Source organism: Staurois parvus, unplaced genomic scaffold (assembly GCF_062004578.1).
Source record: "Staurois parvus isolate SC_StPar_1 unplaced genomic scaffold, SC_StPar_1.0 ptg001798l, whole genome shotgun sequence".
Lineage (NCBI taxonomy): Eukaryota > Metazoa > Chordata > Amphibia > Anura > Ranidae > Staurois > Staurois parvus.
Window position 1 is genome coordinate 359,918 of NW_028319594.1, and position 27,777 is coordinate 387,694.

At 46.1% G+C, this 27,777-nt stretch overlaps 1 protein-coding gene across 3 annotated transcripts in view; it reads left to right on the top strand.

The window, feature by feature from the left end:
* MTIF2 (mitochondrial translational initiation factor 2) overlaps nt 1–27,777 on the top strand; it is a 57,637-nt gene that overhangs the window by 15,277 nt on the left and 14,583 nt on the right. For all 3 annotated transcript variants that reach the window (XM_089663912.1, XM_089663914.1, XM_089663913.1), the window contains exons 6-11: nt 3,209–3,385; nt 5,807–5,946; nt 11,095–11,219; nt 13,542–13,746; nt 20,543–20,792; nt 26,264–26,404. In XM_089663912.1, coding sequence (XP_089520038.1) covers nt 3,209–3,385; nt 5,807–5,946; nt 11,095–11,219; nt 13,542–13,746; nt 20,543–20,792; nt 26,264–26,404 — 1,038 coding nt within the window. The remainder of the gene's footprint in view (nt 1–3,208; nt 3,386–5,806; nt 5,947–11,094; nt 11,220–13,541; nt 13,747–20,542; nt 20,793–26,263; nt 26,405–27,777) is intronic.

Here is a 27,777-nt window from a genome sequence, read left to right on the forward strand (position 1 = left end):
AAGATTGGACTTGGGGCTGGAAGGTTAAGTTGGAGTCCAGAATGACCCCAAGTACTCTGGTCTGCGGGGTGGGTTTGATGGTGGCGTTGTTGGATGTAATGGAGAAGTTAGTGGGGGGTGGTGTCCGGGCTGGGGGGGAAGACAAGAAACTCGGTCTTGGAGAGGTTCAGTTTAAGGAAGTGGAGTGACATCCAGTCTGATATGTCGCTCAGTAGGTGTGTGATTTGGGCAGAGACCAAGGGGGTGAGGTAGGGGGTTGAGAGAGAGATTTGCGTGTCATCGGCATATAGGTGGTAGTTGAAGCCGTGAGAGTGTATGAGTTTGTCAAGGGAGGAGGTGTAGATGGAGAAGAGAAGGGGCCTGAGGACAGAGCCTTGAGGGACCCCAACAGAGAGGGGGAGTGAGGGGGAGGTGGTAGCATTATAGGTAGCGCTGAAGGAGTGTTGTGACAGGTAGGATGAGAGCCAGGAGAGAGCAGAGTCTGAGGCCGAGGGAGTGTAGTTTTTTGAGAAGGAGGGGGTGGTCGACTGTGTCGAAGGCCGCAGAGAGGTCAAGGAGTAGGAGCACTGAATAGTGGCCATTAGCTTTGGCGGTTAGCAGGTCGTTGGAGAGTTTGAGTAAGGCAGCTTCGGTGGAGTGTAGGGGACGGAAGCCGGACTGTAGGGGATCGAGGAGGTTGTTGTCGTTGAGGTGAGAGCATTTAGTAAGAAGTGTCCCTAGTGCTGGTGCCAGCTATCATAGTGGAAATCTGAATCCACTGCTGTCTGGACCCTGACGCAGTCTCCCCATAGTGACCATTACCACTGGAATCGAAAGGGAGGTGAAAATACAAAATTCTGAGTTGTCAACAAAACTAGAATAAAAAGGAAATCTTCCAATTTTTGTTTTTAAATCAGCACAAGGGACAGTATTGAGAAGTGCTCCTTGTTCTGGTGCTGGTTGTCATAGTGGAAATGCATTCATAAAAGATGTACTATAGCGTCCATCAGTGAAAAAGGCACTGTATGAATAGAGGAGGGGTGGATGAATGACAGGTCTGCCTCCTCCATTCGTAATTCGCTTTTCATTCACATAAGCTGTAGTAAGCTTCTATGAATGTGGGAGGAGATGAAAAAGGGCAGGCATAGTAGCACTCTTGATTTGGGGTTAGATTATAAGCTCTAACAAGCAGGGCCCTCTGATTCCTCTTGGATCAAATTCTACTTTAAAGTGTTACTAAACCCCGAACCCTGCATTAACTATATCCAGTCTCCCCAGACCCTGCATTCACTATATCTGGTCTCCCCGGACCCTGCATTCACTATATCCGCTCTCCTCGGACCCTGCATTCACTATATCCGCTCTCCCTGGACCCTGCATTCACTATATCCGCTCTCCCCGGACCCTGCATTCACTATATCCGCTCTCCCCGGACCCTGCATTCACTATATCCGCTCTCCCCGGACCCTGCATTCACTATATCCGCTCTCCCCGGACCCTGCATTCACTATATCCGCTCTCCCCGGACCCTGCATTCACTATATCCGCTCTCCCCGGACCCTGCATTCACTATATCCGCTCTCCCCGGACCCTGCATTCACTATATCCGCTCTCCCCGGACCCTGCATTCACTATATCCGCTCTCCCCGGACCCTGCATTCACTATATCCGCTCTCCCCGGACCCTGCATTCACTATATCCGCTCTCCCCGGACCCTGCATTCACTATATCCGCTCTCCCCGGACCCTGCATTCACTATATCCGCTCTCCCCGGACCCTGCTTTCACTATATCCGCTCTCCCCGGACCCTGCTTTCACTATATCCGCTCTCCCCGGACCCTGCTTTCACTTTATCTGCTCTCCCACAGTACACAGAACATGGAAATACAATTATTTTAGTAAATATAAACTGCTAAATACCTTTTCTCATCAGCAGTATATCAGTCTTGTGACTTCTATCAGTGTTCAGCAGGGCACTAGTTAAAGCTTGTAGGAGGAGTTTTCTTTCTGCCCTAGGAGGATGCAAAACCCCTGACCTCTGTCTGGACAGTGCTGAATGGCTCTGTGCTGATCACATGCTCTCTACCCCCCCCCCCCCAAAAAAAAACAAAAAAACCTCTCTAGCAATACACACTAAACTGAGCATGTGCATGTGGCTGTGGGTTCAGTCTGTCTTATTAGACATTTGAACAAGAGGAGGGGCAGAGAAGACAGGATCAAATGGCCTATTTTGCACAATGCGGAGGATTAACCCCTTAGGTTCCACAGTGAGTATAACAAGCATGCTTTACTGCATCTACAGACTGATTGTACTGTTGTGGGTTTAGTAACACTGTAATTTGTATATTTTATGGTGCTGAGCAAACTGTTGGTGTTATAAATCCTGTATAATAATAATGATAGAGCCGAAGGATCTGTCAGTCATTCAAGAGTGCTGACTATGCCCGCCCTTTCTGCCCCCTCCTCCCTTATAGGCGCTGTGTTTGAAGACAACTTTGTAGCTTTTGTGAATTGAAAGCGATCTGTGAATGTAGGAGGTGGACCTGTCATCCATCCTGCTGTCCTTCATTCATAGATCGCTTTTCATAGAGGGGAAACTATAGTACAGTGTCTATGAATGGAAGATGAGGTGTAATGCATGAGCACAGTGGGCACTCTTGATAAGTGCCTGCGACAGGTCTAGTGCTGGTATTAACCTCCGCAGCACCGGAAGACTAGGACTGTGGGATTTGGGAGTAAGGCAGAGGTCTTCGGATTTCCACCAGGACAGCCGGCACCAGCACAAGGGACACTTCTCAGTACTGTCCCTTGTGCTGTTTTAAAAACAAACATAAGATTTCATTTTTATTCTTGTTCTGGTGACAACCTTTCAATTGCAGTGGTAGGGGGTCACCATGGAGAGACTGCATCTCTCTAACCAGGATCTAGACAGCAGTGGAAAAAGACAGGGACAGGGGTCCAAATCCCTCACCACTCCATCCAAAGCTTTAGACAACCATTAATCCACTACAGAAAAAAACAAAAAAAAAAGAATATAGCACCTCAAAGGCAAATCTGATTGATTTTGGATGCACCTCCCCTAATATTTAGGGTTAGGCATCGGCATTGGGACGAGGCCTTTGACCGCGGGGGTATTTTTAACCTTTAATCCACATTTTGGTGTAATAGAATTTGGAAGAATTTAGTTTGTGGTTTGTTTTTTTAATCCTTTTATTTTGTTTTTTTCCAGTTTACTTACCTTCCGGGAACAGAATTACTTTTCTTGACACCCCAGGACATGCGGCCTTCTCAGCAATCCGAGAGAGAGGGGCGAATGTGACCGATGTTGTCATATTGGTGGTCGCGGCTGATGATGGAGTAATGAAGCAGACGGTAGAGTCTATTAAGCATGCCCAAAAAGCTAATGGTAAGAGATGATAATAGTACAGAATAATGGTAGGATCAGCGGGGACCAAGGAGGTGGGGAAAAAAGTGGTTGTAAAGGCTCAAGGTTTTTTATCTTCATGCATTCTATGATAGAATGGATTTCCCTTATTGAGCTACAGACAGCAATAAAAACCTGGCAGGGGTTCTAACCATCTAACATTTACCTAAAAATGTGGGCTTTATTTATACTTTAACCAGTTCCCGGGCCGCCTCCTGTAGCTTTACTGCTTTGGTGTGGCTCCACTGCGCTGGATCGCGTAGATATACGTGATCCAACATTTCCAGGTAGGGGGCCGCCCCGGCTGTGCTGTCATTCACTACAACACAACCTAATCAGCGGGTCCCAGAGAGCAGTGATGTGGCTGTTTTTTTTCTCCCTGCAAAGCAAGAAGTAAAAACGGTTGAATCACACACTTTACACTTGTTAAACCTCTGACCTCCCCTAGATGTTAACCCCTTCCCAGCCAGTGTCAATTGTACAGTGACAGTGTATAGTATTCGCACTGATCACTGTATTAGTGTCACTGGTGATGTCATTGTCATTTAGTCAGTTAGTGTCAGATCGCCCTCTGCACTATCACAGTCCCGCTATAGGTCGCTGATCACCGCCATTACTAGTATAAAAGAAAGAAAAAGAAAAATTCCAGTATATATACCATAGTTTGTAGACCCTATAACTTTCACGCAAACCAATTTAAATACACTTATTGGGATTTTTTTTTTTCTTACCAAAAACATGTAGCAGAATACATTTTGTCTTAAATTTTTGAAGAAATTAGATTTTTTTTTTATTATTATTATTATTATTGGATATGTTTTATAGCAAAAAGTAAAAAATATTGTTTTGTTTTTTTTTCAAAAATGTTTGTCTTTTTTCATTTATATGATAAAAAATTAAAAAAAAAAACCCCAGTGGTGATCAAATGCCACCAAAAGAAAGTTTTATTTGTATGACAAAAATGATACAAATTTCGTTTGGGTACAGCATTGCATGACTGCAATTACCAGTCCAGTAAAAGTAATGCCGTGCTAAATACCAAAAAATGGTCTGGTCAGGAACAGGATAAAACCCTTCAGAGCTGAAGTGATTAAAGATGATTTCAAGCTTCCTTGGAGTGATCTGTAGGGCTTTCTTACATTGGTCTAATATATATACAGTGTGTGTGTGTGTGTATATATACACTATATTGCCAAAAGTATTGGCCCGCCGGCCTTTCCACGCACATGAACTTTAATGGCCCCCCAGTCTTAGTCCGTAGAGTTCAATATTGAGTTGGCCCGCCCTTTGCAGCTATAACAGCTTCAACTCTTCTGGGAAGGCCGTCCACAAGGTTTAGGAGGGTGTCTATGGGAAGGTTGGACCATTCTTCCAGAAGCACATTTGTGAGGTCAGGCACTGATGTCGGGGGAGGAGGCCTGGCTCGTAGTCTCAGCCAAAGGTGTTCTCTTGGGTTGGGGTCAGGACTCTGTGCAGGCCAGTCAAGTTCCTCCACCCCAAACTCGCTCATCCATGTGTTTATGGACCTTGCTTTGTGCACTGGTGCGCAGTCATGTTGGAACAGGAAGGGGCCATCCCTAAACTCTTCCCACAAGGTTGGGAGCATGAAATTGTCCAAAATGTCTTGGTATGCTGACGCCTTAAGAGTTCCCTTCACTGGAACTAGGGGGCCAAGTCCAACCCCTGAAAAACAACCCAACACCATAATCCCCCCTCCACCAAACTTGGCACAATGCAGTCAGGCAAGTACCGTTCTCCTGGTAACCACCAAACCCAGACATGTGCATCGGATTGCCAGGGAGAGAAGTGTGATTAGAGCAGTGGAGACGGGTTCTCTGGAGTGACTAGAGTCTAGTGGCGGCGTGCTTTACAGCACTGCAATCAACGCTTTGCATTGCATTTGGTGATGTGAGGCTTGGGTGCAGCTGCTCAGCCAAAGAAACCCATTCCAGGAAGCTCTCTATGCACTGTTGTGCTAATCTGAAGGCCACACCAAGTTTGGAGATTGTTGGCTATTGACTGTGCAGACAGTTGGTGACTTCTGCGCACTGTGCGCTTCACCATGCGCTGACCCCGCTCTGTCATGTGACGTGGCCTACCACTTGGTGGCTGAGTTGCTGTTGTTCCCAGTTGCTTCCACTTTGTTATAATCCCACTAACAGTTGAGCGTGGAATATTTAGTAGCCAGGAAATGTCACGGATGGACTTATTGCACAGGTGGCCACCTATCACGGGACCACGCTTGGAGTCACTGAGCTCCTGAGAGCGACCCATTCTTTCACAAATGTTTGTAGAAGCAGTCTGCATGCCTAAGTGGTTGATTGTATATACCTGTGTCCATGGAGGGGATTGTGTGTGTGTAATGTATACTTTTTTTTTTTTTCCTTCATGTGTGTATCTCAGTTCCCATCATTGTGGCCATAAACAAGTGTGACAAATCCAAAGCTGATCCAGAACAAGTCAAAAGGGAGCTCTTGTCCTTTAACATAGTGTGCGAGGAATTTGGAGGGGATATCCAATCAATTAATATATCTGCACTTAAGGTAATGGCAATACAGATATTTGTATTTTCAAAGCTATGGCTTGGTTAACCCTTTCCGATGTACAGAAAGCAGCAATGGCTCTTGTCAGCCAGCCAATAAATCATCAGCAAAAGATCCATATCAAAATATTCTAAAATGTCTCGCCCAATCATTATCACTTTATTGTAATGGCAGCAGTACAGCCCAATAGGAGGTGTTACCAGGGCTCAGTGCAGCATGACAGTGTGGTAAGTAAAGAACATTGATTAGGTCTAGGTTCACATCTGTGCAGGTGATTGCTGCCGTGGGACCGCTCTGGTTCAAAAAAACGTTCAAGCTGCTTGTGGGTGCCATTAATCCTAATGCACAGTGCATGCACTCGAAATCTCCTGCAGTGGGAACGAAGAGTTCCCATGCGGGCTGCGATTCCAGAAATAGTGCAGGGATCTTTTCCCTACATTTCAGAAGGCACAGCATCCCATTAAAAAAATGTTTTAACAAAAAATAATAAATGCACATTTTTTCTTTTTACCGGGTAAAAAACATGCATTTATTATTTTTTAATTATAAATAAACAGCGCAAACATAGACCTCTAAATATAATCAATCTATAAAGTGCATAATAATACTAAATATAGCATAAATAATATTAATAGTGAAAGTCCATCATAATAATAGACACCAAAAGTTCGTGAATCACAAAAAATTTGTGTAAAGATAAGAAATCCAAAAATTCTTCAGATGCAAAGAAAACTTCCATCTTCCACCAGTGCAAACCAACATCAATTACACTCACCAGATTTTGGTGAATGAAAGGCCTTTTAGGGATTTAAAGGGATCCTAAGCCCTCTTTCGTATCCACTCTATAGGATTCCTCACCATCAGAATAGGCTCCACCATTCAACCGGGAGAAAAAAATCTCAGATAGTGTGATATTGCTAATTGCTACTATTAATAAAATCAAAGATTAAGGCCACTCACATTTCAACCACTTTAAAAAGGCACATTTATTGAAACAACCTCTTCCAGATGGAAAATGAGTGATATACAGCCTCCTCAGGAATCTCACATCGCAGCTCCGGGGTACAGCAGAAGCTCCACAGAGAAAACCATACACAAAAGATGGCCGCTGGAACGCACCGCTCAGCGTGCGTTCCACTCACCGGAAGTGACGTCAGACGTATGGGGTATAGACCAGAAATGCGTCAATGCGTTTCGCCCCTCCCATCGGGCGTTCTCAAGACGTCCATTTCCTGTCTGAAACTCCCTTAACCATTAGCCGCCCGGCCAATGGGCGTTTGGCGGCTTCAAATGTGTCTCTGCACTCCGGGTGCACGCCATTTGGCGTGCTCCCGCACATGCGCAGTTTGCGCTAATGCAGAGCGGCGCAGCAGTGCGATCTGTCACCGGCCGTGCACCTCGGACACGGCCGATGACAGATCCGAGTACCGGCTCCCGTTGCTGGTACCATGTGACCTGCTGTGACCAATCACAGCAGGTCACATGACAGTTGTATCCAATGGATGGCTTCATTCATGATGCCATCCATTGTATACTAGTGCCTAGCTGTGAATGGTCACAGCTAATCACATGCACATGTCATGTGATTAGCTGTGACCAAATCACAGCTAAGCACAAAAAAAAAGAAAAAAAAAAAAGCTGAATGAATCGATTTCATTCAGGTAAATGCTTGCTTATAGCAAAGTAATTCTTTGCTATAAGCAAATTGTGTAAAAAAAATAAAAAAATAAAAAATACTGATCACTTCCCCAAAGTAGTACAATGTTACTATGGTAACATTGTACTACTTTGGTCATAGTAAAATATGAAAAAAAAATCTTAAAAAAAATAAAAAAAAATGTAATAAAAAAATAAATAAAAAAAAAATATATATATATTTTTTTCATACTGTCACCAGTCAGTGTCCCTGTTCGCCGCCATGCCAGTTATATGATGACGCTGTACTGCACTGGTGACAGTATGTAAAAAAAAAAAAAATAGTGAAAATAATTTTTTTAATTTTTTCATTTTCCGAAAAATTATGACAAAAAAAATACAACTTCAAAAAACTCGCCATTCCTCTTGTGAAGTACGTCGGACTGTCTACTCTGCAAAAAGGGGTCATTTGGGGATATCTGTACTATTCTGACATTCTTAGACCTCAAGAAATTAGATTGGCTGTCAGTACTTCAGGATTGATCAATATTCAGATCTATACCATAGTTTGTGAACTCTATAACTTTCCTACAAACTAAATAATACATCCTAATTTGGGTTATTTTCACCAAAGACATGTAGCAGAATACATCTCGGCCTAAATTTATGAAGAACAATTATTTATTTGTAAACTTTTATAACAGAAACAAAGAAAAATGTGTTTTTTTTTCAAAATGTTTGGTCTTTTTTTGTTAATTTAGCAAAAAATAAAAACCCCAGCGGTGATTAAATACCACCAAAAGAAAGCTCTAGTTGTGTGAAGAAAATGATAAAATTTTAGTTTGGGTACAGTGTTGTATGACCGCGCAATTGTCATTCAAAGTGTGAGAGCGCTGAAACCTGAAAAATGGCCTGGGCAGGAAGGTGTAAAAGTGCCCGGTATTGAAACGGTTAAATACCCAAAAGGAACCCACCCCTCCTTTACAATTGGTCCAGACACATCCCCAGGATTATTAGAGACCACTCCTCCTGTTGTATGACATGAGAGTCCTTTACAACCGAGGCATTTACCTACAGAGCTACAAAAGAAGTTTTAAAATAATCTAAAATCCTCAGTTAATTTCCTCTCATCAAAAAAATATACATTTCTTTAGTGGGAAAAATATATATTATAAAATATATATATATATATATATATATATATATATATATATATATATATAACATAATTATAATTGTCACATTTTGTGTGTTTTATCACATTGCACAGCAGCAGGGTAGATCCTGTATTACCTTCTTTGGCGCAGGAAGAATTTCCAGTTTTCAGTTCAATTTATTATTTTTTGTTACTGGAGCCTGTAAAGCATTGCACCAGCGATCAGCAGATCCTTGGTGCCGTACAGGTCTCCTGCAGACCTGTCAGTGTATCTGTGTGCTTGTACCTTGCACGAACAAGCAGATACTACCAAGAAGACTCCGTGAACTACCAGGGCACTGCGGAGCTCATTGAGAACTACAGACTGACAGCCGCAAAGGCTGTCGGGACTTGCAGTTCGTTCATTCACAGAACACCATGAATGAATGATGCGGCTGGGTGGGCAGAGCCCTACAGGGCCACATTTTGTGCAGAGGCCGGTCTATTTGTAACATTACATGTTACACCCTGAGTATGGGGGAGTGGAAGATCAGGTAAGTGAACCTACTCTTCCCATCCCCTTGACCAGTGTATCTCAACCTTTTTTTAGGCAAGGCACCCTTTAAAATTATGGATAGTCTTGAGGCACCCCATTGTAAATGTAACAAATGATTCTAGTAGTTTTATATAACGCAGCAACATCCACACATGTAGGACACCCAACATCAGAGGTGATTTATTCTTTCAAAGTAAATACACTTTTGCACACTGGTACTGACTAGTATTCCCTTGTTTCTCTTCTCCCTCAGTTTTTAGAAACATAGAAAAGTGACGGCAGAAAAAGACTGAGTGGTCTATCGAGTTTGCCCGTTTTTTGTTTGTTTTTTTGTTAACTCTTTTGTCTGAGTATAGATCTATGTTTGCCTAAAGCATGTTTAAAGCTATTTGCTGTGGACAGCCTCACTACCTCTGCTGGAGGTTTCTTCCAAGTATCAACTACTCTTTCAGTAATAGAGATCTGGGATTAGTTTTGAACATCACTGGGCTAATGTGGCCCCAGCACTGACGGAGAGGGACAGGAGAGGGGCAAACAAAGATGCTGGGCAGGCAGCCAACATCCTCCTTATCAACTGATGTCATTGATTGTCAGGATGCCAGCGGCTAGAAGGTCATAGTGGTGCACAATGAAAACCTGTGGCTTTGTGTAACTAAAAGGCCAGCTTGTTCCCCCCCCCCCCCCCCCCCCCCCGCTGGCTTGTGAACAAGTTTTGGGCAATTTTTAGACATTTTGCCAAGGCACCCCTGAAGGAACCTCAAGGCACCCCAGGATGCCTGAGCACCCTGGTTGCAAAAGACTGCCCTAGACCTAGACCGTTTGGGGGCAGCCCTACTGCAAGGGAAGATTTTTGCTTTTCCCAGAGTTGGGTTTTAAGGGGTAAGGAATGCTAGGGTGAAAAAACATGTCCTGACTCCCAGTTTAACCCCTTCACGCCGGCGCCTCCCGGCCCTTTAAGAGTTTCAGAAGCTGGGAGACGGGATGGGTGGGGTTCGCGCCACGGCGGTCACATGATCGGGAAAGGTCCCGATCGAAAGAGGAGATCGGGACCTTTCCGTGAGTACCAGACGTGTGCTGGGAATGTGCAGGGCGTGCGCTCTCAGCACATAAAGAACACAAATGTGCGGCCGCTCGGTGTCTAGGCCCAGACACTGGGAGGCCGCACGTTTGCGTTCAGCCAGCGTGAAGAGGTTAAAGTGGTTGTAAACTCTTACATATATTCAGTGAATCGAATGGCCTCAGGTATTAGGAGATGAAAAAAATCCTCCTGCATAAATTGTACCTGTTTATCTACAGCCCTCTCTCCTCTACATCTGTTCATTGTTCAGAATTTATAGAGAATCTCTCAGCTTTGAAAAGCAGGAGGAAAGCTGAAGTCGCACTCCACAGAGCTCAGTGAGGAGAGCTCTGTGCCCTGAATGGAGAGGAGGGGCACCCCCCCCCCCCCTACACACAGCAACTGAGTTGAGGCTGTCAATCACAGGCAGTATGCTGGAGCTCCCTCCCCCTCACCATTTTTCTTTTGGTGTCAGGAAACCTTGTTGGAACTGACTCAGGCAGATAGCAGAGGAATGAGGCAGCAGACAGAAATGACACTCAGTGCTCTGGACTGAGACAAGTACACACTATAGAGGGATATGCTGTGTTCATTTTTCATGTCTGAGGTTTATAACCACTTTAATAATTTTTCAAGGACTAATTATAAAATAAGATTGAATTGGATTGGTTATTTTTGTACTATATGTTGTTTATTCTGCTTTGACGGAGCATCCCTTTTGTTTGCCAACAATATAATTTCTTTCTCTTTATGGCCCGTTACCAGGGGGAGAATCTTCACGTCCTCTCTGAAGCAATAGTGACATTATCGGAAGTGATGGAGCTGAAAGCTGACCCTACAGGCTTGGTGGAAGGGACAGTTATTGAATGTCGTACAGACAAAGGAAAGGGGTAAATATTCACTCTGTGAGCCGGCTATACATTATGGGGGAGATTTCCTAAAGCTGGAGAGTGAAAAATCTGGCTTATTTCCGCATGGTAGGCAATCAGCTTCTAACTTCAGCTTGTTCAATTACGCTTTGGCAATAAAACCTGGAAGCTGATTATTTTCTTTGCAGAGATGTACTCTCCAGTTTTAGTAAATTAACCCGTCTTTTTTTTTTTTTTTTTAAATATAAATTAATAGGAGGGAAGAATATTAAAAAAAAAAATCACCTTCACTGCATACAAGTTCCAAAATCTGGTTCTGCGTTTCATTTTTTATTTATTTTTTTTTTGTAACTGCTTGCTTTCTCTGACATTTTCTTAATTTTTCACACACATGCAGAAATTAGCATTTTTTTCTAAAAAAAAAAAAAAAATACTTTTAGCCCTTCTAACTTTTCCATAGCTGAAAGCAGAGACTCCGGAGAATAAAAATGGTGGCTTTTGGAATTTACATCGCACGATATTGGAGCGGCTGTTTATCAAACACAAATTTTTCAGGAAACAAATACTCTAAAATTAATTTTATGGCAAACAAACAATATAATAACCAGTTTTTTTTGGAAAATGTAAATGATGCTGTGTTGAGTAAATAGATACCAAAAATGTCAACACACAAAATTGTGCATTCCCGTGAAATGGCGACAAACTACAGTACCTAAAACTTTTCATTGGTGACGCTCTAAAAACCATTACTGGTTATCAGTGTAGAACAGGATGTCAAACTCCATTTCATCACGGGCCGCACCAGCATTATAGTTGCCCTCAAAGGGCTGGTTGTATCTGTACGACTAGATTTCCAGAGCAACCCCCCCTTGCAGATTTCAGCAGCCTCCCTACCATCAGAATTCAAGAGTCCCCCACCCTTATATCACAGTGCACCCCCCTTACCTTGTGCTGCTGGTGGGAGGAAGCTGGGGCCAGAGCTAGGAAGCACATAGTACAGGGTCTGGAGGAGGACCAGAGGTGGGCTAGAGTTAGCTGCTGAATGCTGAGACCAGGGGAGGAGGACATGGGGTGCTGCGGCTGCACAGAGAGACATACAATCTGTAGGAGGAGTTCTGTCCCTCTTTGTGCTGCTGACTGCTGATTTGGAGGGTCAGAGACGATTCTCTCTGTAGCTACATGGGGAAGTGCAGGATCTGGTGGAGGAGTTTTGTCCTCTCTGCTGCCAACTACTGAGACCAGGGAGCTGCAGAAGAACTGTGAGGGCCACCTGAAATGGTCTGGTGGGCCTTGTGTTTGACACAAGGCCCATAGAATTAATCATGAATGATGGCTCTAGAATTATTGCTCTTACCTTGGTATTTGCAACAGCTACATGGGGAAGTGCAGGATCTGGTGGAGGAGTTCTGTCCTCTCTGCTGCCAACTACTGAGACCAGGGAGGTGCTGCAGCTGCAGAAGAAGTGTGAGGGCCACGTGAAATGGTCTGGTGGGCTTTGTGTTTGACACAAGGCCCATAGAATTAATCATGAATGATGGCTCTAGAATTATTGCTCTTACCTTGGTATTTGCAACAGCTACATGGGGAAGTGCAGGATCTGGTGGAGAAGTTCTGTCCTCTCTGCTGCCAACTACTGAGACCAGGGAGGTGCTGCAGCTGCAGAAGAATTGTGAGGGCCACCTGAAATGGTCTGGTGGGCCTTGTGTTTGACCCATAGAATTAATCATCAATGATGGCTCTAGAAGTATTGCTCTTACCTTGGTATTTGCAACAGCTACATGGGGAAGTACAGGATCTGGTGGAGGAGTTCTGTCGTCCTCTCTGCTGCCAACTACTGAGACCAGGGAGGTGCTGCAGCTGCAGAAGAAGTGTGAGGGCCACCTGAAATGGTCTGGTGGGCCTTGTGTTTGACACAAGGCCCATAGAATTAATCATGAATGATGGCTCTAGAATTATTGCTCTTACCTTGGTATTTGCAACAGTACCTCATGTGTGGTGCAATCTAATCTGTTCACTGCACACGGGACCTACACATGAGTTTGCATTTCCATGGGGTGGGGTGGGGGCTATTAAAATGTGTTTTAAGTCCAGACCAAACCCAAACTCATCCTTCACTGAGAACACACAGATTGCCCAACTCAAAGAGGGACAAGCAGATCTTTCCCTTGTCCTCAGTGTTAAATCTTCCTATGTACAGCAGCTCTTGGTGATTCCGTGTAGCTCACGTACATCCAGACTGACTCGTTCTCCTGTAAGGAGATGCTCTTTGGCCATCATGTAGACCAGATTTTTAAATATGATCCTGCACAAGATCGGAAACCTTGCCTTCACACTTTGTTCCAGACCGGTGACCACAGCCATTGTGCAGAGAGGAACCCTTAGGAAGGGAGCGGTGCTGGTGGCGGGAAGGTCCTGGGGTAAGGTCCGGCTGATGTTCGATGAAAACAACACCATGCTGAGCGAGGTGGGACCCAGCATGCCTGTGGAGATAGTTGGCTGGAAAGATCTTCCATCTGCTGGAGATGAAATCCTGGAAGTGGAATCCGAGGTACAGTGTTTATCATTTATACAAACCGCACATTGATCCAGTCGTACAGGTATTTAAACTGTAAAACGACCTGAAAACAACATAAGTATAAAAAAATATACTTTATTATACAGTGGGGCAAAAAAGTATTTAGTCAGCCACCAATTGTGCAAGTTCTCCCACTTAAAAAGATGAGAGAGGCCTGTAATTGGCATCATAGGTAGACCTCAACTATGAGAGACAAAATGAGAAAACAAATCCAGACAATCACATTGGCTGATTTGGAAAGAATTTATTTGCAAATTATGGTGGAAAATAAGTATTTGGTCAATATGAAAAGTTCATCTCAATACTTTGTTATATATCCTTTGTTGGCAATGACAGAGGTCAGACGTTTCCTGTAAGTCTTCACAAGGTTGGCACACACTGTTGCTGGTATGTTGGCCCATCCTCCATGCAGATCTCCTCTAGAGCAGTGATGGTTTGGGGCTGTCGCTGGGCAACACGGACTTTCAACTCCCTCCAAAGGTTTTCTATGGGGTTGAGATCTGGAGACTGGCTAGGCCACTCCAGGACCTTGAAATGCTTCTTACGAAGCCACTTCTTCGTTGCCCGGGCGGTATGTTTGGTATCATTGTCATGTTGGAAGACCCAGCCACGTTTCATCTTCAATGCCCTTGTTGATGGAAGGAGGTTTGCACTCAAAATCTCACGATACATGGCCCCATTCATTCTGTCCTGTACATGGATCAGTCGTCCTGGTCCCTTTGCGGAGAAACAGCCCCAAAGCATGATGTTGCCACCCCCATGCTTCACAGTAGGTATGGTGTTCTTTGGATGCAACTCAGCATTCTCTCTCCTCCAAACACGACGAGTTGTGTTTCTACCAAACCGTTCTATTTTGGTTTCATCTGACCATATGACATTCTCCCAATCCTCTTCTGGATCATCCAAATGCTCTCTAGCAAACGTCAGGCAGGCCCGGACATGTACTGGCTTAAGCAGGGGGACACGTCTGGCACTGCAGGATCTGAGTCCCTGGCGGCGTAGTGTGTTACTGATGGTAGCCTTTGTTACGTTGGTCCCAGCTCTCTGCAGGTCATTCACTAGGTCCCCCCATGTGGTCCTGTTATTTTTGCTTACCGTTCTTGTGATCATTTTGACCCCACAGGGTTAGATCTTGCGTGGAGCCCCAGATCGAGGGAGGTTATCAGTGGTCTCGTATGTCTTCCATTTTCTAATTATTGCTCCCACAGTTGATTTGTTCACACCAAGCTGCTTGCCTATTGCAGATTCAGTTTTCCCAGCCTGGTGCAGGTCTACAATTTTGTTTCTGGTGTCCTTCGACAGCTCTTTGGTCTTCACCATAGTGGAGTTTGGAGTGTGACTGTTTGAGGTTATGGACAGGTGTCTTTTATACTGATAACAAGTTCAAACTGGTGCCATTGATACAGGTAATGAGTGCAGGACAGAGGAGCCTCTTAAAGAAGAAGGTACAGGTCTGTGAGAGCCAGAAATCTTGCTTGTTTGTAGGTGACCAAATACTTATTTTACACCATAATTTGCAAATAAATTCTTTCCAAATCAGCCAATGTGATTGTCTGGATTTGTTTTCTCATTTTGTCTCTCATAGTTGAGGTCTACCTATGATGCCAATCACAGGCCTCTCTCATCTTTTTAAGTGGGAGAACTTGCACAATTGGTGGCTGACTAAATACTTTTTTGCCCCACTGTATATCAAAATACAACATATATCACATTTTTCTATTTTACATCAACTATACTGAGTCACGCAATGTAAAAATTTACAACATCAAGAAGCAACATATCTTTACTCATCTGATCCAGTTCTTTAAAAACTTTAGGCTCATTATTTTTGGGGTATGCCTAATTGCGTTTCGTGGACTTGATCCACTTCTTCAGGAGCCGTCACCATATAAATATTAAGCTGCTAATGTTACATAGTTAGTCTGGCTGAAAAAAGACAAAAGTCCATCCAGCTCAACCAGAAAAAAAAAGATCTGTATTGTCTACCCGGCAATCGCTGGGTGCCGACGGAGAATCTCCAGCCGGGACCCTGTGATCGACAGCCGTAGCTGACAGTGGCGGTGCACTCGCCCCCTACCCGAAAATGCTGAATCAGGTATATATACGTGCATACAAGGGAGAGGTGCAGCGCTAACTAAATGAATAAATATACTTATATACTTGATAAATATAAATATAAATCAGTAAAAAGTGCTATTAAAGTGCAAAACGGTGACTAAATGATGGATATAGTCCATATCGTGCTCAGAATCCAAGAGAGTCCTTTAAGAGCTCCAATCCCTGGATTCGTGGATGAGGTGATAAAAGTAAAAATTGCGCACTCACCAAATGCGCAATTCAAATGCGCATTCAAAGCTGATATTCCAAGGTCCTCATATGGATCTGGTCAGATCTGGTCATGGAAAGCCCTCTGTCACCTGGTAGTGTATTCCACACATAGAAGAAAAGGCCGCTCTGCAGATGTAAAGGACTCCCACTGAGAACACTCAACAGCACGCCCACGTGCTAACGCACCTCCTCAGGTAGATTACTCCGCCTCGGCAGTAACACGGTTCACAGATCACTCCGCGCTCTCGGCCGCGTAGAAGGTAATGTGGCGCATGTGGTGTAGTGGCGGCTATCCGGCGCTGGGGGGCAGTGCGGATCGCTCTACCTGTGTCTGAGCATGGAGGAAGTTCAGGCGGCACGTGACACTGACCCGCGCACTGTGGGAGAAAGAAGTTCAGGCGGGTCAGTGTCACGTGCCGCCTGAACTTCCTCCATGCTCAGACACAGGTAGAGCGATCCGCACTGCCCCCCAGCGCCGGATAGCCGCCACTACACCACATGCGCCACATTACCTTCTACGCGGCCGAGAGCGCGGAGTGATCTGTGAACCGTGTTACTGCCGAGGCGGAGTAATCTACCTGAGGAGGTGCGTTAGCACGTGGGCGTGCTGTTGAGTGTTCTCAGTGGGAGTCCTTTACATCTGCAGAGCGGCCTTTTCTTCTATGTGTGGAATACACTACCAGGTGACAGAGGGCTTTCCATGACCAGATCTGACCAGATCCATATGAGGACCTTGGAATATCAGCTTTGAATGCGCATTTGAATTGCGCATTTGGTGAGTGCGCAATTTTTACTTTTATCACCTCATCCACGAATCCAGGGATTGGAGCTCTTAAAGGACTCTCTTGGATTCTGAGCACGATATGGACTATATCCATCATTTAGTCACCGTTTTGCACTTTAATAGCACTTTTTACTGATTTATATTTATATTTATCAAGTATATAAGTATATTTATTCATTTAGTTAGCGCTGCACCTCTCCCTTGTATGCATTTTTATTGAGAAGGTTCATATGGTACCTCTTTGGTGTTCAGCTGCTGTTTTCTTCTTCTTTTATTTTAATTTTTGTGATTTTATACTAGTTGTTTTAAGCGCTCACTTATTTTGAAAATTAAGGTATATATACGTGATTTTGCGCAGCCCTTCCGCCCCTTAGCAGTATTTGTGCTATAGAGTGGCGGTGAAGCAGTTAACGTGCTCTGCTGGACACTGATAGAAGTCACAAGCCTGCTCTGCTGATGAGAAAAGGTATTTAGCAGTTTATATTTACTAAAGTAATTGCATTTCTATGTTGAGTGTCCTGTGGGAGACCAGATATAGTGAATGCAGGGTCCGGGGAGAGCGGATATAGTGAATGCAGGGTCCGGGGAGAGCGGATATAGTGAATGCAGGGTCCGGGGAGACCGGATATAGTGAATGCAGGGTCCGGGGAGACCGGATATAGTGAATGCAGGGTCCGGGGAGACCGGATATAGTGAATGCAGGGTCCGGGGAGACCGGATATAGTGAATGCAGGGTCCGGGGAGACCGGATATAGTGAATGCAGGGTCCGGGGAGACCGGATATAGTGAATGCAGGGTCCGGGGAGACCGGATATAGTGAATGCAGGGTCCGGGGAGACCGGATATAGTGAATGCAGGGTCCGGGGAGAGCGGATATAGTGAATGCAGGGTCCGGGGAGAGCGGATATAGTGAATGCAGGGTCCGGGGAGAGCGGATATAGTGAATGCAGGGTCCGGGGAGACCGGATATAGTGAATGCAGGGTCCGGGGAGACCGGATATAGTGAATGCAGGGTCCGGGGAGACCGGATATAGTGAATGCAGGGTCCGGGGAGACCGGATATAGTGAATGCAGGGTCCGGGGAGACCGGATATAGTGAATGCAGGGTCCGGGGAGACCGGATATAGTGAATGCAGGGTCCGGGGAGACCGGATATAGTGAATGCAGGGTCCGGGGAGAGCAGATATAGTGAATGCAGGGTCCGGGGAGACCGGATATAGTGAATGCAGGGTCCGGGGAGACCGGATATAGTGAATGCAGGGTCCGGGGAGACCGGATATAGTGAATGCAGGGTCCGGGGAGACCGGATATAGTGAATGCAGGGTCCGGGGAGACCGGATATAGTGAATGCAGGGTCCGGGGAGACCGGATATAGTGAATGCAGGGTCCGGGGAGACCGGATATAGTGAATGCAGGGTCCGGGGAGACCGGATATAGTGAATGCAGGGTCCGGGGAGACCGGATATAGTGAATGCAGGGTCCGGGGAGAGCGGATATAGTGAATGCAGGGTCCGGGGAGAGCGGATATAGTGAATGCAGGGTCCGGGGAGAGCGGATATAGTGAATGCAGGGTCCGGGGAGAGCGGATAGAGTGAATGCAGGGTCCGGGGAACCGGATAGAGTGAATGCAGGGTCCGGGGAACCGGATAGAGTGAATGCAGGGTCCGGGGAACCGGATAGAGTGAATGCAGGGTCCGGGGAACCGGATAGAGTGAATGCAGGGTCCGGGGAACCGGATAGAGTGAATGCAGGGTCCGGGGAACCGGATAGAGTGAATGCAGGGTCCGGGGAGACGAGATAGTGAATGCAGGGTCCGGGGAGAGCGGAGATAGTGAATGCAGGGTCCGGGGAGAACGGAGATAGTGAATGCAGGGTCCGGGGAGAACGGAGATAGTGAATGCAGGGTCCGGGGAGAACGGAGATAGTGAATGCAGGGTCCGGGGAGAACGGAGATAGTGAATGCAGGGTCCGGGGAGAACGGATATAGTGAATGCAGGGTCCGGGGAGAGCGGATATAGTGAATGCAGGGTCCGGGGAGAGCGGATATGGTGAATGCAGGGTCCGGGGAGAGCGGATATGGTGAATGCGGGGTCCGGGGAGAGCGGATATAGTGAATGCGGGGTCCGGGGAGACCGGATATAAGGAATGCGGGGTCCGGGGAGACCGGATATAGTGAATGCGGGGTCCGGGGAGACCGGATATAGTGAATGCAGGGTCCGGGGAGACCGGATATAGTGAATGCGGGGTCCATGGTTTAGGAACATTTTAAATGGCTTATTCTGATTTCGCTGCGCATTCTGAGCTTCTCACAGTGTGCATTAGAAGCTGCAGAAAGTCAGATAGAGCCCTCCTCATTTCCTGGATGGAGAACGTCCAGCAACTTCTGGCACTTTTCTCACCACCTGACTGTTCCCGGCCCGCCCCTTTCCTTAGATTAGATTTTGGTACCTCCAATCACGGAGGCTCAGCATCACATGTAGGTGTTACCTAGGGTGGTCTGCATGCAAATGAAGCCTGGCTAGGAACACCCCACTCCTGCAGGCTGAAATTTAATACACAATCACCCGCTATAGCGGTATACAATCCAGCGGGTGGACTGTTCCTGGCGTCCTCATGTCCAGAGCAGGTCTATGAGCGTGATGACGTCAGGAACAGTCCACTGCACAAGACCGCTGGACTGCGTGGATGCAGAAGCCACAGGAACCGGTCTTGTGCTTGGAGGATCGAAGGATTAAGTATATCTGCCTTTTTCAATCCCCTAAACAAAAATGAGCCGTTTTTTTTTTTTTTTTGCCCAGAGTTGGGCTTTAAGATGAAGGCTTTGTAACGGAACCGGACTCCGACTGCACTATGGGTATTTCCATTAGACTCCCGCTTCCCTGTCCGAACACAGATCCACGGACACCACCGCTGACCATACAAGACAAGACAGCACCAGACTCGTCTTAAAACAGGAATTGGACTGCTTTATTTTAACACAGACACAAGATATATACACAGGGCGGGGCAATACATTTAGTAATGAGATGCACAGCAGACACCCCCCCCACCAAGCCAATACACAAACACATACATCCCATAATAGTTTGCTGGCAAGCAAGACACAATAGAACAATGGGACCACCTGGCAGTAAACAATGAACAACCCCCACACCCCACCTATACATGTCTGCACAATATCGGGACATTTCACCCTGTACCCCTAACAGGCACAGGGTGACTTGCACATAATAGGGATATGGGGAGCAGAGACAGGGGTCTCCCTACCTCTCCAAAGGGGGCTGTGTTCCATGGGCCCCCCCACCCAAAGTGACTTCCATCACAGGCTTCTTGAGAGGAGTACTGAGGCAGGGTTCTGTCATGTTTTCAGGAAGAGCAGCATCCTGCTGGCCTCTCCCACGGCCATGATGTACCTGCATTGCATAGAGAAGCACAGAGACCCAGTGTTGTCACTGGATCTAAATAAAGTATGTAATTAAAACTGGTTTTATTTAAAATAAAGAAATCATTAGCATATTGATGAGTGGGGAAAAGCAAAATCAGGGAAGATAAAACAGGAGATTAAACTTCAGCTCTAACTGCAGCATGGTCTGTAGACAGGTTGCAGATGTGACTATTCTGTCTGGCAGGGTTGAACCTTTTCATCTCACTTTCCAGCAACGGGCCAGAGAAATTGTTGACTGGAGGATGCAATTGGAAGAGGAGGAAAGCATCGAAAAGGACCTGGAGGTGATCTCTGCTAAACGGCACGAGCACAGAGAGGCTCGAAGGGAGAAGCAGGTTGCTTTCCGTGGCATGACCTGGAAAGAGAAACGTTATGTCTTGTACAAGACCAGGAAAGGACAGCAATACCGACCATCCGAGAGGACGGCGAGCGACAATCCCACTGTCCCTGTAATAGTAAAAGGTGACTATCCATGTGATCCTTTCTAGATAATATCGCTTTTATCACAGGGAAGACAAACTTGAGGGAGGCCATGCAGCCCATCCTCCCACTTAGACGTCATGCTGTACATTATATATTTCACACTGCTCTACTCTGTACACTGTGCTGTACATTACATGCTCCATAATGCTAAATCTGCACACTGTGCTGTACATTACATGCTCCATAATGCTAAATCTGCACACTGCTGTACATTACATGCTCCATAATGCTAAATCTGCACACTGTGCTGTACATTACATGCTCCATAATGCTAAATCTGCACACTGCTGTACATTACATGCTCCATAATGCTAAATCTGCACACTGTGCTGTACATTACATGCTCCATAATGCTAAATCTGCACACTGTGCTGTACATTACATGCTCCATAATGCTAAATCTGCACACTGTGCTGTACATTACATGCTCCATAATGCTAAATCTGCACACTGTGCTGTACATTATATGCTCCATATTGCTAAATCTGCACACTGTGCTGTACATTATATGCTCCATAATGCTAAATCTGCACACTGTGCTGTACATTACATGCTCCATAATGCTAAATCTGCACACTGTGTTGTACATTACATGCTCCATAATGCTAAATCTGCACACTGTGCTATATATAACATGCTCCATAATGCTAAATCTGCACACTGTGCTGTACATTACATGCTCCATAATGCTAAATCTGCACACTGTGCTGTACATTACATGCTCCACACTGCTAAATCTGCACACTGTGCTGTACATTACATGCTCCACACTGCACTTCTGTGTGCTGTACAGTATATACTTCACACCGCTGTACTTTGTACACTGTGCTATATATTATATACTCCATAATATTAAATCTGTAAACTGTGCTGTGCATTATATACTTCACCTAGGGCCGCTCTGTGCTGTACAGTATATATTTCACCCTGTTCCACTCTTTACACTGTGCTGTATATTATACACTGCTCAAAAAAATTAAAAGAACACTTTTTATTTATATATATATATATAGTATAGCATCAACTGAATGACACTCCTGGGATATTAATCTGGTCAGGTAAGTAGCAGAGGGGGTTGTTAATCAGTTTCAGCTGCTTTGGTGTTAATGAAATTAACAACAGGTGCACTAGATGGGCACCAATGAGACGACCCCCAAAAGAGGAATAGTTTTACAGGTGGAGGCCACTGACATTTTTCCCTACTCATCTTTTCTGACTTTTTCATTAGTTTTGCATTTGGCTAGGGTCAGTGTCACTACTGGCAGCATGAGGAGATACCTGGACCTTACAGAGGTTGCACAGGCAGTCCAACTCCTCCAGGATGGCACATCAATACGTGTCATTGCCAGAAGGTTTGCTGTGTCTCCCAGCACTGCCTCAAGAGCATGGAGGAGATTCCAGGAGACAGGCAGTTACTCTAGGAGAGCTGGACAGGGCTGTAGAAGGTCCTTAACTCATCAGCAGGACCGGTATCTGCTCCTTTGTGCAAGGAGGAACAGGATGAGCCCTGCCAGAGCCCTACAAAATGACCTCCAGCAGGCCACTGGTGTGAATGTCTCTGACCAAACAATCAGAAACAGACTTCATGAGGGTGACCTGAGGGCCCGATGTCCTCTAGTGGGCCCTGTGCTCACTGCCCGGCACCATAGAGCTTGATTGGCATTTCCCATTGAACACCAGAATTGGCAGGTCCACCACTGGCGCCCTGTGCTTTTCACAGATGAGATCAGGTTCACCCTGAGCACATGTGACAGACGTGAAAGGGTCTGGAGAAGCCGTGGACAACGTTCTGCTGCCTGTAACATCGTTCAGCATGACCATTTTGGTGGTGGGTCAGTGATGGTCTGGGGAGGCATATCCATGGAGGGACACACAGACCTCTACAGCCTAGACCAGGGGTGGGCAAACTTTTTGACTTGAGGGCCGCAATGGGTTCATATATTGGACCCGGGGGCCGGACCAAGAGTAGATGAATGATGTGTATGTGTCATCCATAGTAAGTATAGTAATATTCCCCCATAGTAAGCATAGTAATTAATCCCCCATATAGTAATTCATCCCCCATATAGTAATTCATCCCCCATAGTAATTAATCCCCCATATAGTAATTCATCCCCCATATAGTAATTCATCCCCCATATAGTAATTCATCCCCCATATAGTAATTCATCCCCCATATAATAATTCATCCCCCATAGTAATTCATCCCCCATATAGTAATTCATCCCCCATATAGTAATTCATCCCCCTATAGTAATTCATCCCCCATAGTAATTCATCCCCCATATAGTAATTCACCCCCCATATAGTAATTCACCCCCCATATAGTAATTCATCCCCCATATTAATTCATCCCTCATAGTATTTCATCCCCCACAGTACTATTCTCCACCAAGTAGTAAGCCAAGTCCCCCTGTGTCAATTCACTTACCTTTGCTCCGTGCGTTCCTCTCGCCGTGTTCCCGCGCCGTTCCGGTCTTCAGGGCGGACTGTGAGAGGAGCCTAGCTCCCCTCCCCTCACGTTCGTCACGCTGCCCCGCCTACACACATCCTGACAGCCACATCCGCGGGCCGGATTAAAAGGTCCGCCGGGCCGTATACGGCCCGCGGGCCGTAGTTTGCCCATTGCTGGCCTAGACAATGGCACCCTGACTGCCATTAGGTATCAGGATGAAATCCTTGGACCCATTGTCAGACCCTACGCTGGTGCAGTGGGTCCTGGGTTCCTCCTGGTGCAATCATGTGGTGAGAGTATGCAGGCAGTTCCTGGAGGATGAAGGAATTGATACCATTGAATGGCCTCCACGCTCGCCTGACCTAAATCCAATAGAACACCTCTGGGATGTCATGTTTTGGACCATCCGATGCCTCCAGGTTGCACCTCAGACTGTCCAGGAGCTCAGTGATGCCCTGGTCCAGATCTGGGAGGAAATCCCCCAGGACACCATCCGCCGTCTCATTCAGAGCCTCCCCCAATATTGTCAGGCATGCATACAAGCACATGGGGGCCATACAAACCACTGAGGACCATTCTGAGTTGCTGCAATGAAATTTCAGCAAAATGGACTCGCCTGCTGCATCATTTTTTCACTTTGATTTTCGGGGTGTGTTTGAATTCAGTCCTCTGTAGGTTGATCATTTCCATCAAACGATGGGGCGTCCTTACATTCCTAACACATTACCCGTCCATATCAGTATAGATGTCCAGCAGGAGATTTTTTTTTCCCATTGAGATCTGATGAGTTTTCAAAGTCTTCCTTTAATATTTTTGAGCCGTGTATAATCCATACTGGTAAATCTGTATACAGTGCTGTACATTATGTATTCATTACTGATCCACTCTGTGCTTCACATTATATACTTTACAGTGTTCTACTCAATACACTGTGCTTTACATTATATACTCCACACTGCTAAACCTGTGCGCTGTGCTGTGTATTATTTAATCCACACTGCTCCACTTTGTGCTATACAGTATATACTTCATTCTGCAGACTGCTGTGCATCATGTACACCACTCTACTCTGTACACCTTGCTATACATTATATACTCCATACTGTTAAATCTGTACACTGTGCTATACATTATATATTTCACATTACACCACTCTGTGCTATATACTTATAAACCATTCCACTCTGTACACTGCTATATATTATATACGCCACTCTGTCTTATATAGTATATACTTCACATTGCTCCACTCGGTACACTGTGCTATACATTATATATTCCACTCTGCTTTGTACACTGTGCTATACATTATATATTCCACTCTGCTCTGTGTACTGTGCTGTACATTATATATTCCACTCTGTGTACTGTGCTGTACATTATATGTACACCACTCTGCTCTGTACAATGTGCTGTACATTATATATTCAACTCTATACTGTACACTGTGCTGTACATTGTATACTCTATACCTCTCCACCCTGTACACTGATGTACATTTTGTACGTCACGTGGCTCCACACTGTACTCACTGCTGTATGTTGTATACTCCGCATTCTTCCTACTGTCTTCTTTGGCCCATCAGGCATGCTTCAGGTTGTATTTATTATGTGTCCATAGGGGGCACACTTTTTTCTAGTTAGTTTTCAGAAGCAATATTTCCTTGTTATTGTCCGTCAAGCCTGCTCATGTATTCCCCCACCATCCTGGGAGTCAGTACTGCCCATGTGTCCCCCCACCATCCTGGGAGTCAGTACTGCCCATGTATTCCCCCACCATCCTGGCAGTCAGTACTGCCCATGTGCCCCCCCACCATCCTGGCAGTCAGTACTGCCCATGTGTTCCCCCACCATCCTGGGAGTCAGTACCGCCCATGTGTCCCCCCACCATCCTGGAAGTCAGTACCGCCCATGTGTTCCCCCACCATCCTGGGAGTCAGTACCGCCCATGTGTTCCCCCAATATCCTGGGAGTCAGTAACGCCCAATGTTCCCCCACCATCCTGGGAGTCAGTACCGCCCATGTGTTCCCCCACCATCCTGGGAGTCAGTACCGCCCATGTGTTCCCCCACCATCCTGGGAGTCAGTACCGCCCATGTGTTCCCCCACCATCCTGGGAGTCAGTACCGCCCGTGTGTTCCCCCACCATCCTGGGAGTCAGTACCGCCCGTGTGTTCCCCCACCATCCTGGGAGTCAGTACCGCCCGTGTGTTCCCCCACCATCCTGGGAGTCAGTACCGCCCGTGTGTTCCCCCACCATCCTGGGAGTCAGTACCGCCCGTGTGTTCCCCCACCATCCTGGGAGTCAGTACCGCCCGTGTGTTCCCCCATCATCCTGGGAGTCAGTACCACCCGTGTGTTCCCCCACCATCCTGGGAGTCAGTACCGCCCGTGTGTTCCCCCACCATCCTGGGAGTCAGTACTGCCCATGTGTTCCCCCACCATCCTGGGAGTCAGTACTGCCCATGTGTTCCCCCACCATCCTGGGAGTCAGTACTGCCCATGTGTTCCCCCACCATCCTGGGAGTCAGTACTGCCCGTGTGTTCCCCCACCATCCTGGGAGTCAGTACTGCCCGTGTGTTCCCCCACCATCCTGGGAGTCAGTACTGCTCATGTGTTCCCCCACCATCCTGGGAGTCAGTACTGCCCATGTATTCCCCCACCATCCTGGGAGTCAGCGCTTTGGCAGTACTGTGCATGTGTTGGCTCCCTGCTATAATGTATAATGGTCAGTGCACCTCCTTGCAGGTCATTTAATATGAAACATGTCAAAGATTTCCTTCGATGTTCTTTGTATGCCGGAGTTCACGATAATCGATCAAAATGCAGACTGCAAAAAGGAAAGGACTAAAAACTGTCTGAAGAGTGAGTGAACCTGCCAGCATTGTGAACCGTCTGAATTAAAAAATGATTATCTGAGAAATCAAACTGCAGGGAAATGTCATTTACTGATTACCTCCCCATGTGTCAATATCGTCCTCGTGTCTTTGTCTAGGTGACGTGGACGGCTCCGTGGAAGCCATTCTGAATGTCATTGACACATACGATGCTGAAGAGGAGTGTGAGCTGAACCTGGTCCATTTTGGCATCGGGGACATCACAGAGAATGACCTTAATCTGGCAGAAACATTTAACAGTAAGTTTGAGAGGGAAAAGGGTTTTCTTTTTTTTTTTTTTTAATCTTTTTAGATGTGAAAATAATCAGCTCGGTGTTAACTGTTTGGCATCCCGCTCACAGTAAATGGACTGTGAGCAGGCGGCAGGTCACCGTTGTAGGCACAGCAACGGCTTTCTCTGGGGTTTGGGGCGCACATGCGCTCTCCTTGCTAGCCTGTGCTGTGATTGGACACAGCAGGAGTTTGTCAGCAGATTTCAGCCAATGATCTTGGCGGAAACCTGTTGATTGGCTCTGTCCAATCGCAGCACAGAGTTCAGTAACCTCTTGGCACCGGCCGAACGCAAATGTGCAGCCTCCCGGCGTATGGGCCTAGACGCCGAATGGCCGCCCATTTGCGTTCTATTAAAAGAAAACATATGTGCTGAGAGGGCGCGCCCTGCGTGCTCCCAGCACACGTGTCTGGTACTCACGGAAAGGTTTCGATCGGGACCTTTCCCGATCATGTCACGGCGGTCACATGATTCTAAACCCCACCCCGCCTCCCAGCTTCTGAAACCCTTCAAGGGCCAGGAGGCGCCGGCACCAAGGGGTTAAAAAACACAGAACAGCAATCTGGCTGTTTCTTCTCCCTGAACTCAAATCTGAGTTCAGGGAGAAAAAACAGCCAGATCTGTGAGTAAAAGCAACACACATTACACTTGTTAGGCATACGGTTAACTCCTTGATTTCCCCTTGATGTTAACCCCATCCCAGCCAGTGACACTGACATTGCTAGTGACACTAATACAGTGATCGAATATAATACTCTACCAATGACAGTGTCCCTCCCAGCAAGTGTCTGTTAGCGCCAGATTGCCAGCCACACTATCATGGTCACACTATAAGTTGCTGATCACCAGTATAGTGTATATAGTTGCGTAAAGTCCACTATATATACACCATAGTTTGTAGACGCTATAACTTTCACACAAACCAATTAATATACACTTATTGGGATTTTTTTTTTTAAATGGCATGTAGCAGAATACATTTTGGCCTGAATTTACGAAGAAACTTGATTTCTTTTTTTTTTTCTTTTTATTGGATATGTTTTATAACAGAAAGTAGAAAATGTTTTCAAACATTTTGGTCTTTTTTTCGTTTATTTAACCACCTCCCGTCCAGCCGTTGTATATAAACGGCCGTACGGTGGCAGTGCAGGGTCGGGTGGCCATTTATAAACGGCATCCCCGCCCCCTGCTTGTGCGTGCTCCCTGGGAGCGCACAGCACCGTGATCTGGTGCCCGCTGTGTCCTCTGGACACAGTGGTACACCGATCGTCGTACGAGACCTCTGTCCAAAGTCCCGATCATGTGATCACTGATTGGCCAATCAGTGATCACATGAAGTGT